This window comes from Lonchura striata, chromosome 5 (genome assembly GCF_046129695.1).
Source record: "Lonchura striata isolate bLonStr1 chromosome 5, bLonStr1.mat, whole genome shotgun sequence".
Lineage (NCBI taxonomy): Eukaryota > Metazoa > Chordata > Aves > Passeriformes > Estrildidae > Lonchura > Lonchura striata.
The window spans coordinates 56,649,531-56,668,593 of record NC_134607.1 but is presented as its reverse complement, the minus strand read 5'-3'; the positions used below and the strand labels follow the sequence as shown (position 1 = coordinate 56,668,593).

Here is a 19,063-nt window from a genome sequence, read left to right as displayed (position 1 = left end):
GAGGATTTCAATATCCAGCAGTGTTGCCCTTGAACAGCTGTCTATGAGTATGGCTATCCATATGGCTCATGAATGGCTCTTCATTTTCCAGCAGGGTGTATGCTCTGCCAAGGAACAACAGTACCAACAAACTCCCAACACAGGCCATGGACATAAGCAGCAGAAAGCTCCATGGCAAAGTGTAAGCAGATGGAATGTATCTGCTTAGTCCATTCAAAGACTATGCAATACCTGAGCACAGCACTTGCCCTGATGTTGGGGGGCTTAGAGGGAGAGACAGCTTCAGTGACAGAGAGCCCTATACAGGGCCAGACTGATCTTGGCCTCCCTCCCCCTATCCACCATCAGGTAGCTGCTAAGCATTATGTAGCTTCTGAACTCTAACACAAGTATTTAAAAGTCTGACTCAAGATTTCTGCTCTGGTTGATAGCAGATACCTTTGGCAAGGTAACACAATACATCCAAGCAAATGCAGTTATTTTTGGTCCTGGATGTCTGGTTCACCCTGGTATGCAGGTTTGGTGCTGGAAGCACCTGCTGAAAATGCAAGGGCTTTTTTGCATAGAAGACTTGGCACATCACTGCCCTCACCACCCTCCATGTTTTGCAGCAACTGATGAACAAAGCACAGAATTCAAATGCAAGGGAATATTTTCTTTTAACGGGAAAAAAAAAAACCAACAAATAAAAACAAATTAACAAAATTGTAACAACAAATGTTATACCCAAAGAATACTCTGGTTTCTCATCAGCCTTTCCAGTTTGAGTCATCTTATTGTCATGCACTGTGCTGCCTCATGCTTGCTTCCTCCAGCCTCACCTTCTTCTGCAGAACCCTGACATGACCACAGCCTTTTAGCCATGTGCTATACTCAAGACTCCCTAAGAGAGGGAAGTCCAGCTGCCACAATGGATTAGTGGAGACTCATTTTTCAGTGCTACCACTGACCCAGTCCCATACTGGCATTCTGTTGCACAGCGGTTTGGCAAATGTATTTATCAAGAGGCAAAAGCTACAATGAGAAGAGGGACTTTGCTTTGCCTTCTCTCCCATGCAGTTTGTTCCTGTGAGTTAACACTGGTTTTGTCAGGTCTATTGCTCTTTCCCCCTTCAGTACTGTCCAGGTTAAGACTTTTGAGCCAGTAAGGTTGTTAATTTAATTTTCCCATCCATAGAAGCAGTGAGGCAGGTCCCGCAGTCCATGGCTGTGCTCCAATCCACTGTGACAACAGGAGCTCGGTGTCCTCCCAGGGAAAGGCAGCTCTCCAGAACCTTTTCCTCACCATTTAACTAAAACGAAGGAAAGTGTAAGATTTTAAGGAGGTAAGTTTCTGCAGTGGAGGCAATACACCCGACAAGACAAGCCAAAGCCTGATAGACTCTGTATCTCTCATCTCTAAGAACATGCATAAGTAAGCAGAAAATCAGAGAGATACTGAGATGTGTGTAGCACACACATGAAAGGAAGCTTCCAGTCTCACTACAGAAGCACGTATTCTCAATCAGCTCAACTTTTGACATCACCTGAACTGCAGTAATTGAACAAGGCAGGCTAAGAGCATACACTGATGAGAAGCACATAAGCCTAAGCTATAGCTCATGTTCAAGTGCTCTGAGTGCCCCAGGTGCAAAGTAAAAATTCCATCTAATCTGCCTTGCAAGAGCATGAACATGTGATCAGTAACACTTGTTACTGAAGCACAGAAATTTGAGCACTCAGAACCATTCAGCCTTATTCTTCATTTACTTTCAGCACACAGTAAGGGAAGAGGATCAGGCTGGGTCTAATACAGAATCAGCAGGCACAGAAGGCAGATGGAACATCAGCACCAGTCAACAAGCATACATTTTGCACTGAACTGGCATGCAGCCATATATTAAAACAGTAATTAAAATTTTGTCCTAGTCACTTGGCACTAAAAAGCTAAGCTTTAAAAAGGAGCACAAATACTTCAGCTACATACATAGGACCCAAACACTTGCTGTACACTAGACACTGCTAAAATGCACAGTGCGTGAAACTGAGCAGCAGCTTTGACAGAGCAAGGATGGATATGTACTGCTTAAGTACTTCCAGGGGCTGCTGCTGTACACTTGTAATTAACAGAAGCTTGTATGGATACTTAAGGGTACTCCCCATCACTTCTCAGACTTACCTTAAAAATTACTCCCCCAGTAGAAGAACATGTCAACATGTAATTGCCCTCAGAGTCAAAAGCAAAAAGCCGTCCTCGTGGGAATTGGACTTGCTTGTAGCCACTGTACCCAGACAGAATAAAAGGACCTGTAGCTTCCCTGGGAAGGTCATACTCGGACACCTTCAAGCCACTTTTATGGATATTCCACTGAATAAACTAGAATGAGAAAAACAGATTACAAAAGCCTGTAATTAAATTAACTGGGATGCAAGTGGAGTTGCCTTTTTTTGCTTTTAAGCAAAATAGCGACATTCCTCACAAACAGAAGATGGCATTTTGACATCTATATCTAAGTGGATATATTAATAAAACACAGGCTGCAAAGACTGTAAGAGTGCCTTCTATCCAGGTAAAGATATACTCTGCCTTCCTCAAACACTACTGCCTTTGTATGCTTCCACACTGCATGCAGTACTCTGGTGAAAATTTGCTTTCCCAGCCAAGGTCCCTCCCTGAGTCACACCTCTACCGCTGAAGACTGAAGAACTGCAGAAATCAAAATGTGTATTATAAACAACGGGGAGCTGCTGATGAGATTTATGCAAAGTGGTCAAGGATATGCTTTCCTGTGCATCCCAGATCTCAAATGTGGTGATCTCAGGGGCAGAGAAAGGTCATCCTCACATGGACTATCTAGGAAAGGGATGTCACCAACAGCATGATTTGCACGCAAGGTCAAAGATAGCTCCAACTATTAATACATATTAAACTATTAATACTCTCTGCAGATTGCATGGAGCAGGGTGGTACTGCACACCTAAGACTGCAGTTAGCAGCCCACATTTCATCCAGAATCTGAGTGTATTTTTACAATTGTCCCCACCATATGGAGAAGACTCCAGAAGTGACCTCTCTGCCAGCTGACCAGCAGGAGGTCATCCATAGCCTACCTTGCCATCCTCGCCTATGCTGTAGACTGTGTTCTCATCATAGCTGAACTCGACGGAGTAGACCTCCCCATCATGTGCCTTCCAGCTCATGGCGCACTCATGCTGCTGCATATCTGAGGGGAGAACCAGTACTGAGCACTTCTCGTACTCACACAGAGCTGAGGTGAGGAGAAGGAGGCCTTTTATGTTCCTGAGGTCTCTGTGCCAGCCCTCCAAACCACCTGAGGGAGCCCAATCCAGTCCCAGCACCCTGTGCCTATACTCCTGCTCTCACTTAGGCCACAAATATCATTGTCTATAATTACTCAACTTTACAGGACTGCTCACATGCTCACTGTCAACTGCAGGCATTCTGCATCCAAGCACCACTGGCACTCCTCCTCCCCTTGTTATCCTGCCCATCCTCCCAGCTGCTGACAGCTCTGTCCTCCCAAAGACCTGGGACTGCAGCCTCCACCTGTGCCAGAAGCAGATTCCCCATTCAAAGGTAGGAGGCCTGAACTGCCTTTATTGCAAAGACAGGCTGAAGAGAACAAAAACCTGAGAAACACAAATTGCTCCCAAAAGGAGGAATGATGGGAAGCCCTTGCATTTAAATGGAAGGTCTCACATAAATTGCTTTCCTCATGACTCAGCCTCTAGTGGTACTGCTATCTGGCACAGCACAAGACCACATGGCTTAAGGGCAAATTCACTCTCTTCTTCAGCAGGAAAGAAACAACAAATCTAACAGCACTACCAGGGTCTCTAGCCAACATCCTTCAGAAAAAGTCTATGTCAATTCACTTCTGAGAGCTTGTGTGGAGACAATAGCTTCCACCTTGGTCTCCAAGCATATCCTATAGCTGCCTCCCTGCTACGGGCAGCCAGCTGAGAACTAGGCACCATCTCACAACTCAGTTTCACAGAAACATTTAATTTATAAAATACCTCCAAAATAATCAAGCCAAACTGTTACTTTAACACTGTCAACTCGCCACAAAACTATACTCTTAAGTGCCACATCTCTAACATCTTTTAAATGCTTCCAGGGATGGTGACTCCAGCACTTTCCCTGGGCAGCCTGCTCCAGTGCTTGACAATCCCTTTGGTGACAGAAGTTTTCCTAATATCCAATCTAAACTTCTCTTGATGTTGCTTGAGACTGTTTCCTCCTGTTTGATCCCTTGTTACCTGGGAGAAGAGACTGACCCCCACCTGACTACAAACTCCTTTCAGGTAGTTGTAGAAAGCAGTACGGTGTCCCCTCAGTCTCCTTTTCCCTAAGCTGAAGAACCCCAGCTCCTGCAGCCAACTCCTCATGTGCTCCAGACCCTTTACCAGCTTTGGTTTTGTTCTCTGGACATGCTCCAGCCCCACAATGTCTTTCATGTAGTGAGGGGCCCAAAACCAAACATGCTGTTTGAGGTTCAACCTCAGCAGTGCCAGGTGCAGGGGGACAATCCCTCCCCTCATCCTGCTGACCACACTATTTGTGATACAAGCCCAGATGCCAGTCTTGGCCACCTGGCCTCACAGCTGGCTATCAACCAATACCCCCAGGTCCCCTTCCACTGTACCAAAGAGACGAACAATCCCATCTGCAGCCCCGGTGACCAGAAGGTTGCCATTGTGGTTGAAGGCTGTGCAGTTAATAGCAATGGGCTCAGGCTCCAGGGAGAACTGCAGCTGGAAGGGAAAATCTGCATTAATGCTGAGAAATGGAGCTGGGGATGATGAAGAGCTGAACTCCAGGGGAAGAAAGGAAGAAAGAAAGATGGTATTTAGTAAGAAGAACTCTGGTATGGAGCCCTAAACCTCTAATCATTACAGACTTCAAGGTCTGGCATCAGCATTTTACTGTGACACTAAACCAGCAATTCACCTCAGCCAAGACACAGCTTTCTTGGCCATGGCCTCAAGGTTGCAAAACCAGCTTCTGGCAGGCATTAGCTTGAGTATGTTGCTTTCTCCTACATGTCAGGGACAGCACTTCACTTAAAAACAGGGGAGGCAAGGGAAACAGCAGCAACGAAAACCCTTCAGTACAGCTCAGCTGGAGAAAGCCTCAGCAAAGCATCATTCAATCCACTTGGGATACTTCCAATCACAAACTGTGCAGCCAGGATAGAAACAAGGCCATGGACTATTCTGAAGAATTCCTCAGAAAAATCCCAATGCACCAATAAAACAAAAAAACTTCAACCAATCCAGCAGCTACTTACATTATTTATTTTTATCCTGAATGTGACAGAGGGGAAAGGAGGAAGGAGGAAAAAGAAGGGTGTTGAAAAGAAAGTCAGCATGATTTAGAAAGAGCGCTCCTAGACATTGAAACAGAAGACACTCATTCTCAGCAAGACTGAGAAAGGAAAGATACCCAGCAAATACCTGCTGTTTCATCGTCTTAGTGTCCCACAGTAGCAGCTTCCCAGGAACCTGGTTCATGCTTTTGCCCCCGGAGTTGATTACTGAGAAGTCAATGTGGGAGACAGGGCTCTGGGCTGCTGCAGAGCAGACGAAGGAGGCACCACTTGGGCTGCAGGCAAGCGAGAGGATCCTGAAACACAGGCAGATGGTCTGAATCACCTCTCTCCTGCAGCCTCTAGCAAAACACTCACCCACAAGCTCTCCCATTAAGACTCTGCAAGACAGGGTGCACTGTAAAGGAGGGCAGGATTCATGTGCTTAGGTTTTGAGTGTCTCCCATTTACCTGAACAGTTTTATGCTGCTCAGGCAGAGACTGCCCTCTAGACAGTTCAGTTCTGCAGTTGCAGAAAAGCAGCAGGAACATTGAGATGTTTACTATTAAAACCAACACCATTTATTTCTATTTCTATACAAAAATCAGTATTCCAGAGTTACCTGGGCATGTCCTCATCAATGCTGATTTCACAGAGATTCTTCTTTGCTTCAGTGTCATAAAGACGAACTGTCCCAACCCCACTGCCAAGCAATAGCTTGAAACCAGCAAGGAAGTAGATGGAAAGAGTGTGAGTGAGCAGTATGATGCTGGCCAACAAGCACCAAGACTTAGTAATTTTTTGTCTATTTATGCATTCAGACTAAATATTACTCCATTAAGTACATCCTTACTATCAATCACACTAAGACTACCCCAAAGCCACAGAAGTCAGAGTAAAAGCCCTGCTTCCCAGTGAGAAAAAGATCTAATAGGCATCAAGGGGGCATAAACACCACTTTCTAGATCATGGCTCAACCCACAGGATGCAAAACATATATGGAGTCTCAATATCTAGGGGTCCAAGGAAAGAGAAGCTTAAGATTGTTAACTGTGTGCTTAAGAGAAAATCAAGTGGAATCCAACTCCTTTCACCCATGGAAGGATTAAATCATCCAGAAGAGGTCACACATGCTTTATCAGTGGTGTTACGATTTCAATTAAAATTTAAGTAATGAAGAGATGCATTATAAAAGAAAACTGAGCAAGCCAGATCTTTGTCACTTCAGTGCCTAATTTGCTGGTGAATCCGATATGTATTTCAGAATGCAGAATCTTTCTGTTAGCAAGAAGAAAATTAATTCCACAAAGCAGAAGCAACATCATCACAACAAACAAAGAGGAGCAACTGCATTGACAACTTCTTGTCTAAAAGCCAAAGAAGAGACAAGCTGTAGCACAAGCTCTTCACAGGTGGCATTTTAGGGTTAGGAAGTCACATATTGTCAGTGACAAAATGCGAAAAATACCGCCTCATTTGCAGGCCAGCCTTCTCATACAGCCCTGTATCTACTAAGGGAGTGCATGAAACACAAGAAACAGCTCAAGACTCAAAGGAATGTGAGGCTCCTCTCTAGTAACAGAACTAGAGAAAAAGGTATATAGGAAACATTTAAACTTCCATGTTATTTAAACAAGCTCCAAGCTCCTTATGCACTCACAAACCCTCAGCTCTTAAGACACCAGTCTAGAACTGGCCATAGAGCTTTTTTCACACCTTTTTATGCACAAGTAAAATGCCACCCCCAAAACTCTGTTTCCCCTTCTCTGCTGCTGGCTCAGCGTATGAGTAAAGGTCCACATCTCTCTGCTGCAGACCTCCCAAAAGCTGTTGTGTTCAGTTGCCTCTGCCTGTCTTTACAAGTTGCTGTGTGATCTGTGTGAAGACAGGCATTTCTCTCAAAGGCACTACTTCTATCCTGCAGCTGTACCCACACTGCACTTCAGAACTTCTGTTTCAGGGCAAGCAGTGGTGAACTCCTTGCTCAACACAAAGCATACACTCCCCACTCCAGTTCTTTTTGGACCCTAGAGGCTTTGGTTCCCTGTGTCCCTCCCCCTAGAAGTGGAAGCTAACTGCTGCCCCAATCTTATCCACAGTGCAGCTGTCTAGAAGTGAACATGCAACACGTAGCAAGATGGCCCCAAACTATCTGCTGTGCTTCCACACACAGACTACTTACCAGCCGATCACGCTTGGTGGCCCATTCCAGGGACAGCAATGGAGATTTGGAAATGGATGAAGCTTTCGTTTGCATTATGGGGTTAAAAGACCAGACTTTGATGACCCCATCCACATCCAAGCTGGCCACCCTCCGTCCAGAACAATCAACCCTGTGTGTAGAATGAAACTGATGGGTTATTTTTCTCCCTCAAATTCTTAGATGTAACCTACTAATCCTTCCTTTCCTGGCCACACACCAGTTCCTTCTGCAGGAATTAGAGCTTCTTTGCACTACTTCCTGCTCACTTCACAGTAACTGGCACAACAAAGCCCACTAAGCTCCAGACATAAAGCATAATGCCCTTAAGCAATATCTGCTTTCCAAGGGAGTTTCTTCCTGGCTAGCATTGCCCAATCACAAATATCTCTGTCCAAAAATCTCCGTCCTTTTTCACATGTAGCACAAGCTACATGCTATTTTCAGTCACACCAACTTGACTGCCCAGCAACTGAGAGTACTTGTTCAACGTGCTGGACAGAACAGAGGCTGGGAGAAAGAGGCCAGACACAGCTGATCCTTCTGCAGAGGCTTCTACAAGACAGTCCTCTTCTGCTAGCGCATTACCTGCAGTACATGATGGATGAATGGTGCTCCCCATACTCCTCCTGGCTCAGGACAATGAAAGGCTGTTCCTGCCGAACTCCCACAGCCTCTGCACTGCTACCAGGTATTTTGTTTGAAGTCTCTGTTTGCTCAGCGTGCAGCTCTGAGCATGGTTCTGCCTCAGTTATGCTAGTATCTGTTTTCTTCTCAGCACTCTGGCCCTGAAGGAAGAAATCCTGTATGAAATACAAGGAAGCAGCTACATATCAAGCTCCTCAGCTACCCCAGCCTGCTGGGAGAAAAAAAAAAAAGAAGCTGCAATAAAACAGGAGCATTGTCAGCCCAACACTCCTTCTGCCAGGGATCTTTCTGAGTAGAAGGATCATGTGTTGCACAATTGCACTATTTAATATGACCTCCTTAGTTGCTGAGTCCCTTATATGCCCCTCCATGTGCCCAGCTATATATTTTCCTGTAAGAATTAGAACTGCAACTTTTCTAGCATACCCCTCAGCCAATATCAGAGGCCCATTTACATGCCATTAGAGCACAGATTAATGAGAAAATCAACATATTTTAAGGAATTCTTGCATTCAGAAATATAAGTTAAGTCTGTACAATATGCAGTTTAGCAAACCTGCACAAAAACTTGGCTCTCAAGCCCCAGTGGATGGATTATCTTCATCTGCCAGAGATTTAGATTGTGCTCACTGGAGCTACCACTGCAGCCAACTGACTAATGACAACAGTAGAGCTGGCATATGAGTCCAAAAGCTTAAAACCCAATTTGACAGGGCAGACAGAACAAATGGAGTTCTAGGAAGTGACAGTACCTGGATGAGACAAGATCTGCACTGCAGAAATATTTGGAAGCAGCTTAGTCTTCGCTTGCTACCAGAAGTTGAACAAGAAGCAGATACAGCACATAAAGTAGTAAACTATCTGCTAGCATTCTTTTGATAAACCACCCTCTGAAAGTTAAGTGTCCCCAAAATGCTATTGGTATTGATGGTTATGAGTTCCTGTTAAGTAACACATGCTTGCCTAATTTACAGTAGCGTCACATCACGACCAATGGATCAAGCAGTGCATAATCAAATAATCTGAAATCACAGAGCTGGAAAAGACTGAGAAAAAAATCCAAGAATTATCCTGATAGTTAATGTGGGGAGGCAACAACCAGTGAATGACACTCCTTTGAAAGAAAACAGTACCATCTTTCAGTTTCCTTTTTGCTTACACACTTTGAGTACAAGAGAAAGTTAAAAAGCATCAAGCTTCCCCAAGAGCACAAGGACCAATCTTTACACAGCCCAAAAATCACTGGCTTAACCTGGAACCTTGTAGAAAAAGGGAAGTGAAAGGAAACTTATTGAGAAACCAGGCTTTGCAATTTTCCATCCAATGCTGAAAGTGTTTTAGATGAACCATGAATAAAAAAGTTCTCTCAAGGCCTTGAATGCTGAGTGAGAGAGTAACATCTCTTTAACCAGCACTCCCACACACACAACAGCCACACACTGGCCAACAGGCAACAGTCCCTCAGCGCTGTCTCTCCACAAGGCAGAATGTCTCATACAGACAAAATAACAACGGCTGAGATGCTGTTTGTGCTCAGTATTTTTTGACAACATGGCTGCTGAAAGCCAGACAACACACAGGTGAACAGAAGCAGTGTGCTGACCTTTACTAGTTAAAATCCAGAACACAGTTTTATAATTTCATTGGATTTTAAAGCAGGACACACTCCCAGGCAAAATTGCAACAGTAAAGTACAAAAAAACTCCAAAAAGCAAATGTTACTAGGAAAGCAAGTTCCATTCCCATCCAGGAAAATTTTATATTAATTTTCATTGTCCCACACAGAGCTTGTATAAATCAAGCATAAGGACCTACAGGAAGAGAACTCACTTTGGCTGGATGAGTGAACAAAATTCATTACCACTGAGGAATGGGGATTTTAACAAGGTATTTGAACACAACCATTGAAAGTGAATGAAATCTTAATGAAGGCTCTGGACCAGGCTGTTGAAAAACATGGAGAAAATAGGCAATTCTTCATCCACCTGAAATGCCAATACTGATTAACTTCAAGGGACACAGAAATAAACTAAGAGCAGAAGGAGTTGATTAATTACAGACATTAACCTTTGATACAGTTGTTTCTGACTAGCAACTCCAAAGCTTAAAGGAAACACTTACACTTGTTTTACCACTTAGTTTTACAGAAATACAAGCCTTCTGCCTCCCAGCCCTGCAGGGCTGACCAGTACCTGGAAAGTCCCTTTGGACAACAGTTCCTTCCTTTCTTTCCCATGCTCTTGCAAGCGCTTCTGCCGCTGCTGCAGGGAACTGGACTCGCCTGCCACTAAACCACTGAAGTGGCTCTTCCCATCCTTGCAGCTCACTGTTCCTTCTTTTCCTTTGGCACTCTGGAAAGCAGAGAAGTGATTGGGCAAAGTTATGCTTCTAGTAGGCTGCAGAACAAAGAGAAAAAAGAAGCAACAAAGCAACCAAGGATCTCCAAGGGCTCCACATATTGATAAGCTCTTAGATAACAAAAGCTGCTCTTGTGCTGCATTCAGGCTCAGCATACATTTTCAAGGCAGGAAAGGACATTTACTTTTTCAGGTGGAAGCAAAAGCTTGTAGCAGTGCCATGCTGCAAGTTAACTCCTTGGAGACTGAGCAACTTTCAGTTGAGAATTACCTGGTGATTTGTTGGTTCTTTCTTCCCTAGCAGCATACTGCCAGTCTGCATTGGAGAAGCTCCACTTGAATGGGTTGGTCTGGAAGGGCCTTTTTTACTTTGGGAGAGAAAAGAGGACAGAAAGCCTCCCCGAGACTGAAGAGAATGTGCTGTACTTCTCTGATTGCAGGTCATATCACTAATGAAAAAAACAAAACACCACCAAATAGAGTATGAAAGTGTAGTGAGGCAACATGCCCAAAGACCACCCAGCTGAGTGAGGTGGAAGCTGTTTGAACCACTGGAACACAGATGTTCATTTCCAAGCCAGTGCACCACTGTGCACTAAAAACCTATTTGAAAATATCCTGTTAGTGCCTGGAGCAGGTCATTACAGTTACTGTAATCAAAAGCTCACTTCACAGAGATGCCACTGAGATACTGAGCTCAAACTGTTGCTGAATCCCCAGTAGAGCCACCTAAAACTCCTTCCACTCCATCTGGCTTGTTTAAAAAGACCCTAAGGGAAAGACAGGGGAATTCAGATTTCTGTAGAATTTATTCAGATAGGATTCCCAATTCAAAGCATAAAACAGACCTACTTTGAAAGACATTCAGCATCCAATATTTCACTGAACACCCTTTGATAAACAGCAAGTTATGTTAAACAATTTTATGGCACAAGCCTTCAATATCCCAAAATCCAGACTCAAAGAAAATAAGAGAGCTACAGCCCATTTCTATGATTGTAAACACCTCCCTTCTCAGTCCACAATGCCAAGAGCAGCAGCTGCTTCCCAGAACATAACTGTCTGACCTCACTCTGCTACAGCTTCCTCTGAGAGCAGAGTGGCAGCAAGGGCAAGGGAAACACAATAATCTTCACTGTCTCTATCCGCTCTTCAAGGATGGAGCTATTCTACCAAAGCTGGGCTTTGGGTTAGGCAGAGAACCAAAAATAAGCAACTGGTCCCCAGACTAAGAGATAAGTTGCACATGCAAGAAATGCCACTTCTTAGGCAAGTTTTTTCTAATTCAAATGGACAAAAATAAATTACCCCATCCCTCATGTCACACTCCTCCATACATGCATATGGCATTAGGGCTTCCCACAAAGTTAAAAAAAACATATCACAAACTAAACTCTGTAGCCTGTACTGTGCAAAGGCTGCAGAGCTGTCACCAAGATAGTTCAATAAACACTTAAGTCTATTTAATCAGACAAATTTTAGATTAAAACATTTTGTGTGTAGTACCTGCTACAACTTCTATCTGTCACTGGCAACAGGATACTTTAATCAATCCTATTCCTGTCCTGTACTGGGGTAAAAAAAATAACAGTTAAAAGAAGCTGTATCATGTGTATGTTGCCTAATTTCCAGAGATAGGCACAAAACAGATGTAGCCATAAAACACACTTTTAACTAAAGCAAGTTCATGGGGAAATCTGTGCATAACTGAGCCTCACAGAAGAGAAGCTCTTTTTCCCTTTGCAAAAGCAAGAAAGCATCGTTGCGTAACAAGAATCCCTTTGGGTCATACAGTAACAGTATCTACAAAACAACACGGGCATTCACCTATGGCACTGATCAAGAGCCAATCCACTTCATTTGAACAATACTGCAGGTATTGCACTGCTACCAGTGCCCTAGATGCCCAGAACATCTTGGTGCAATGCTGACAGCAGAGCAGAATCACTTCCATGTGTGCTTGGGCTCTCACTGGTTTGCAAGAACCTCCCAAAAGATGGGAGGGACACCTGTAATGAATTCCATTACACCTACTTAGGTCATCATAATTTCAGCCTGGATGTCTTTCTGCATTGAATCCCAGGGCAGGAGACATGGAAATGACCCTCCAGGAATCTCCCTGACCCAACAAAAGCAGCAGAGCCTGTCCCCAGCTCTTCTCCCGCAGGCACTCACAGCTCAGAGTCCCCTAGTCGATCCATGTTGGCCACATACGCAGGCAACTTGTGATGCATAACTGTTTGTTCCACCTCCAGTTCCTCTTTCTTCATGCGGGAGGATTCAGCCTGCAGAGCAAACAGCTACAACAGGAGAAAAGAGCCAAGTAAGCATAGGGTCACTGAATTCCACCTCCTTCCCACTCACTGAAGTTGTTTACTCCTTTTATTTCAACAGCTCCAGAAGGGCGGGCAAGGAAAAAAGTTGCTCTGACCGGCTGAACACCACATTAGTCCAAATAGTCAAAACAATCAGTACTTCAGGCACATGAAACTGGAGCCTACTTAAAACCCTTCATCCCTCTCCTCGGGCTGGCTGTGGGGACATTAGTGGTGCTGGGAAACAAGAGCTGGGCAGGGCAGAGCTCGCCAGTCCCTCTCCGTGCAGGCGGTTTGAGGCCAGGGCAATGCAGGCACGGAGCCTAGAAGGTAATCTTCCCACAGCCAAGGGCTTGCTGAACTGGCAGGGTGCAACAAGGTCAGTGAAACCAGGTCACCCTGAAATACATCCACCCTCTGCAACTCCTTCCTAAGCATGATAGTGAGATTTATCCCCACATTACGGAGAAAGAAAACCATCTCTTTTTCCCTTTAGTAGAGAGGAAACTCACGATGCAGCTTTCTGGAACAGATGTGGTTTATGCCTGTGACTCTTACACAGAGTTCCTCAGGTTTTTCTGTTTCTGTACATTTGTTTTTCAGATATATTTCCTTTTCTTTTTAACACAATATTTAAGGAAAGAAAACACAGGAAGAAAAATGAGCTTTAGAAATATAGCTTGCTATTTATGTATTTCCATTGTTTCAGCAGCATAAAACAAAATCACTACTTAATTTCAGCTAGCATAAAATTCCATATTTATTGACATCCTTTTATAAAACCTGTATTCTAGAGGTAGCTGGTTCCCCCTCTGACCTGAGGAGTTGACTAAAAGTGAAAGTCTAGTTGTACTTCTGTCTATTTGACCGAAAACTTTTATCTGGACTGCAAATTATATCAGCCAACATGCAAAACACAAACTATAGGTTTAATATGACTAAAAGTAAAGAATACAAAATTTGAGGAAATAAAAGAGCTCTCTTGAAAAACATACTTCATCCTCAGACCCTATTCACTGACCATCTTTGCAGAACCCTCCTGTTTGACTGACCTAACTCCATACAGTACACAGTGACAAATCTTGGATTTTTTCCCCAAAAACTGCCTCCTTTTTGAAATCAATTATTCTATTTTACTTCTATTTCTAGGACAGTGTTGAACGGCTATTAAAACAGTACAAACAGGAAACACAACATTCAACAATGTTTTGTAACACAGGAGGTAAAGTACAAACTTTACTGAAGTATTTATACAGAAGGAGATTTTCTTGGTATGTTTGAGGAAGCGAAATTAAAAGTTCTGCTTACATGAATAAGCCTTCCTACTTGTATGTGATAATCCACATGTGATCTATAGTTTAGAAAGTTCTCAAACTGCAGATTTCACAAACATCTCTAACAGAAGTTATATCTGGAAATGACTGACCCGTGTTACACCCTTTCTATAAGTATCTACTGATGATACTGTCAAATGCAAGACATGGAGCTGGGCAACATCTTGTCTGAACTAACAGATCCTTTTTATGGTTTACTGTAAGATCTAGAGTTGGGAAACAGACATTCACATTTCCATTAGTTGGTCTAAATTACTTTAAGTACACACGAAACATGGTGAGGGGGCCATTTCAGAAGTAACAGTTTCTGTCACTTTGCTGTCCATTTTTATTGCTTCTATTTCTCTATATTCCTGCATCAGCTAAAATCTGGAAGTGACTGAATACTATTCACAAAATCAGCCAACCCATTCTATAACTCTAAAACATATATCCTTAACCTGCCACCAGTTTCACCTGTTTGGACTTTGCAATCTAACAGAGAATGAGTTTGTATAGTATTCAGCCACCTGTCAGACAGCACAGGGAGGGGAGACAATCACCTCCAGCAGAGGGACAAGAATATCCTAAACACATCTTTCACAATACAATCACAACCCTAAGTATGCTGGAAACAATTGAAAGATAAATCAAAACAAAACAAAGGACTAAAAGAATCTTCCTTAAAATAACTGCATCAAACAGAACAGTTACGATGTTCTCGAATGGATGGAATCAATTTTACAAAACTCACATCACACAGTCAGCAGCTAAAGAGTGATCTCAGTTCTGACCTTATGCCGCAATGATTCATTTTCTTCTTGTATGAGACTGGTCCTGAGACATTCAGCTTCAAAGTTCAGTATGACTGGAACTGGTAAGTAATGTTAAAGAAAATCGAGGTGATAACTTGTGTGCACCTGGCTTAATTCTAAAAGTCAGCACTCCATACCGACCATGTCTCTGTACAAACAAAGCTGCTCAGTCCGTACAATTAGCAAAAAGTATGTGCATGACCAGAAGATTAGCAATAGCTTAATTACTTAACTTTTTATTTTGGTGTTGCACAAACTATTTCATGTGGACTTAGCCAGGATTTTTAGAATATTTCTTTTTAGAGTCAGAAGTGGAGGGCAAGACAGATTCTATTACTCCTTTACTGTACACTGAAGAAACAGTTTAAAATGAGCTGTATTCCAGCTGCAGCATAAGCCTGCCCATCACCAAACAAGACAGAACTCTGCAGCATGGGGCTAAAAACTTATTCTGCCAAAAATCAACTGCTATATTACAATGAGTTGTCACTAGGCAATGTTGTGAACAAAATGTACCCAAAGAAGGATCTAACACAAGATGCCAGTACAGTTATGGATTATGACCCAAGGTTGTATCACTTTTTTGTACTATGTCAAGCAACGAGTAAAACTATTTGAGAACAAGATGTGCACAAGACTTCTAGTGACTAGCATCAGGATGATTCAGCATCAGCAACAACCACAATTGTTCTGCCCAGGGAATACAACATAACATCAGATAATTGAGCAGTAACTATTCCAACACCCTCTGGTAAACACCAATTTTCCATTAAGTCTTGGCTGTAAAAAAATCACCTGAAAGCAAGAAGTTCCACAGTACTATATCCTTGGCATAACTGTTGAAAGTATAACACCAGGACAAGGGAGATTTAACTATTAGTTGCAAAGAAGGATATGCATGCACTGAAATAAAACGCTCAGGAAGTTGTGCAGAGACACGATGAACGTATCTGCCCATTGGCGCGAGAAATAGGTAGCAAAGGTGGGGTTGGAGTCTGGAGCAGGGAGGAAGGGCAGGACAAACCAATCCTTCCACTCTGCCTGGTTCTGGAGCTCTGAGGCCTGCTTGAGGAAGAACTCCTGCGCCTTGTCATTGCGGCCATTCTGAAACAGAGCACGAAGAATAGGGCTCACATTTCTGTAAATGCCACCAGATTAGGTCTAGGAATATTTGCTTTTTGTTAAAAACACAATAACAACTATTTTCACCACCCTGACACAGCGAGTGGTTAAGTTACAGATTCACTAGGAAACAAAAGAATCCCACATACACTAGGAGAAGCTCACAAATGCACTTAATACAACCTTCTTTCTAGTCACCACAATCCTGTTCAAAGGCCGAGACCAATGAAACCAAACACAGTGATTTCAGTTAAACCAGCACACAGTGCACTGAAATGAGGCATGAGCATTCATACACAGGACCAAGGTATAATTGAAATTACTTAGTACCTACAGTACCTATAGCTGGAAAAGGCTTTCATTGACACATTATTCAGACAGGACTGCCACAGCTCAGGGTAAGCACAAGGCAAAACAAACCATGAAAATGCACACTTCTGGAATGAAGTATTAGATTTTGACTCCACCAACACCCAGATCTTCAGTCAGGGAATGGAACCAAGAAGAATCAAGGGGAGAACATACTCCATTGACTTTTCAGGGTTTGAACAGAAAAAATCTGTTTCATTTTAAGCTCATTATTTTCTGTCCTATTCAGAGCAAGCAAAAAGACATTCATTTTCTCTCCCACATTTCCTTGTTCCAGTTTGAACCTTGTGTTCTCTGCCAGTATCTAAGTTAACTGAGCAGGACTGAGCTAGCAGTACTGTCATCCTTTCTGAGGGAAACCTGTCTTTATGTGAGTGTGAATATCTTGCACGCAGCAAACCATGTTCCCCTAATGCCTGAGTTTCCCTATCCTGCACACAAGCTTGTCATGTGAGTCTGCATCAAACTCCATACTACCCTGCTGATCATGACACATGAACTGCTTGTTCCTAATCCAGCAGGCCTGGCAGGGGCTCACAAAGGTAGTTTATTGCTTTGGTTTCAGAGACCAGGACGTTTATAAAACAGCCTAAAAATCAAACACTACCTGAATAGCATGGACAAGGTAGTATCGGAATAAGCTGGTTTTCAGCTTGTTCACTGTTGGCCGATACACGTCTTCCAAACGGCTGAAAAGGCGCCGGTCCAGATAACTCCAGTAATCCCGCAAGGCAGCCAGATCGTAGCTCTGAACAAACTGCTGCAGCTGGTCCACTATCTTATCCACCTAAAGAGGGCAAAACAGGGAAGGCTTCAGTCATGTGAGGGCTCTTGAGGCACGAGACTTTCTGTAACTTAGTGCTGAGAAGCTTTAACTGCGTAAGTAGTACGGTACAATTGTTATACATTAGCTATTTTCTAATCCTGGAAACACTCTGCATTTTGCATTAGCATTCTTCCATTCTGCAGCACTTTGTAAATGAAGGAAAAAGAAATATGACAGAGCATAGCCAAACAGATTTTGACAGAAATATCACATTTGGTTGAATCTAACTGATGGATTTTTTGCAAATAAGCAAAACTTTCCACCTCCTTTAAAAGTCGATTGATAATAATAAAAATATTAATGTGGTTAAATGTTTAAAACTCAAGTGCAGCACCTGAAAAAAAAATATTATTTTTAGACTAAAAGGAAAACTACCTGCATTTAGCCAAGAGAAAGAGGAAGTCAGTTCTGCTCCACTGCAATTTTTGAAGTACCTTTATCTTTAGTAACATCATCTACTAACAAGGCAAGCATAAAAATTTGGAGAAGGACTTTTTCGTCATTATGTCTCTTTGGAAGTCATTTCTGCAATATGAATAAGGCAGAATGGTAGTGTGGGAATAGATTTTTTGTTCAGTGGTTTCTGATGGCCGAGACAGACATTAGAAAAAGAAAAAACTGCATCCTGTACAAAATTAAAATAAGGTTGTTTAATATGTGGTTTGCTCTTCCCTCACCATTTAGTATCTTAGGACATACCCAACTTTTATCTCTGTGGCTTCCTACAGATATAGAAAACTGAAGTTTGTGACCCCAGCAGATCCTTCTTGGACAAAATTCAGATTAAGTCACCAGCAAAGTGCTGATGTTTTAAAAAATAAAAGCAACATGATTTATTAATGACAAAAGTAGTGCCTATATTGCTGGTCAAAGAAAAATCTTGACTGTTCAAAGCACTACATTCAGGGCTTTGAAACTGTTGCTACAGGAATACAAAGCTCACACAATGGACTGAAACTGCAAATTCTGCGCCTATTTCCACGTGTTAGTCAAGGCAGCTGGTACCCAAGACATACAAACTAAAGCGCGGAGCTGTAAAGCCGCTGCATAAATATCCCATGACGGAGAAAATATGCAGGCAAAGGAATGTCTTCCTGCCCTCTCTTCCGCTCCTCTCGCCTCGAAGCCAGAACCCGCCGGCGGGTCACAGGTGGGACGCGGGGTCCGCAGCCGGCCGGGCCGGCCAGCGCCGCGGGGCGGCTGCCGGAGCTGCAGCCCCCGGCTCGGAAGGCAGGCGAGGGGATGGAGCCCAGTCCTGCGCTGACGGCGCCCTGGAGCCGAGCGGGAGCGGAGCCTTCAAGCGGCCACAGGCCCCGCCAGAGGCTGCCGGGCGTCCCTAAGCGGCGGCGGGCGGGCCGGGCGGCTCCGGGATGCGCGGTCCCGCCCGTGCGGCCGGCCGGGCCCCGGCGCCCAGCCCTGCCCGCTCTAGCGGGGAAGCGCGGAGGCCCCGAGGGCTCCCTCCGCCGCCCGGCCCGCTCCCCTCGCCCAGCCCCGGGAGCGCCAAGAGGCGCCCGCGGCCCGCCCGGGGAGCGCGTCCTCCGCGGGGCGCACCCGCGCCCAGCGCCCCCCGCGAACGGGGACGCGGCCGCCGCTCACCCGGAAACCCTTCTCCCGGTCCGCCTTGATTTCAGCGTCCAGCTGCTTCAGGGCGGCGGTGAAGCCGCGGAAGAGCAGATACTCCCGCACCAGCTCGTCCGTACGCTCCGCCGCCGCCGCCATGGGGAACCCGCGGCGCCGCCGGCTCCGCCCGCCCCCGGGCGGGGCGGGGAGGGGATGGCCCGGCCC

The 19,063-nt window shown here is 44.3% G+C and overlaps 1 protein-coding gene across 2 annotated transcripts; it reads right to left on the bottom strand.

Annotated features, from left to right (window-relative positions):
- Positions 1–634: 634 nt before the first annotated feature.
- WDR91 (WD repeat domain 91) lies at positions 635–19,013 on the bottom strand. Of its 2 annotated transcripts, none has more exons than XM_077783580.1 (15): positions 18,875–19,013; positions 17,060–17,239; positions 15,859–16,065; positions 14,941–15,024; positions 12,694–12,818; positions 10,790–10,967; positions 10,354–10,512; positions 8,102–8,316; positions 7,496–7,646; positions 5,936–6,030; positions 5,461–5,629; positions 4,650–4,758; positions 3,091–3,203; positions 2,159–2,356; positions 635–1,292 (listed from the first exon to the last, which is right to left on the bottom strand). In XM_077783580.1, exons 1-15 carry the CDS (start codon positions 18,995–18,997, stop codon positions 1,128–1,130), a joined length of 2,271 nt encoding a protein of 756 aa, XP_077639706.1. In that variant the 5' UTR covers positions 18,998–19,013; the 3' UTR covers positions 635–1,127. The 2 variants fall into 2 exon arrangements, with proteins under 2 accessions (XP_077639706.1, XP_077639707.1); XM_077783581.1 differs by having other exon boundaries at positions 8,102–8,301.
- Between the last annotated feature and the right edge of the window lie 50 nt (positions 19,014–19,063).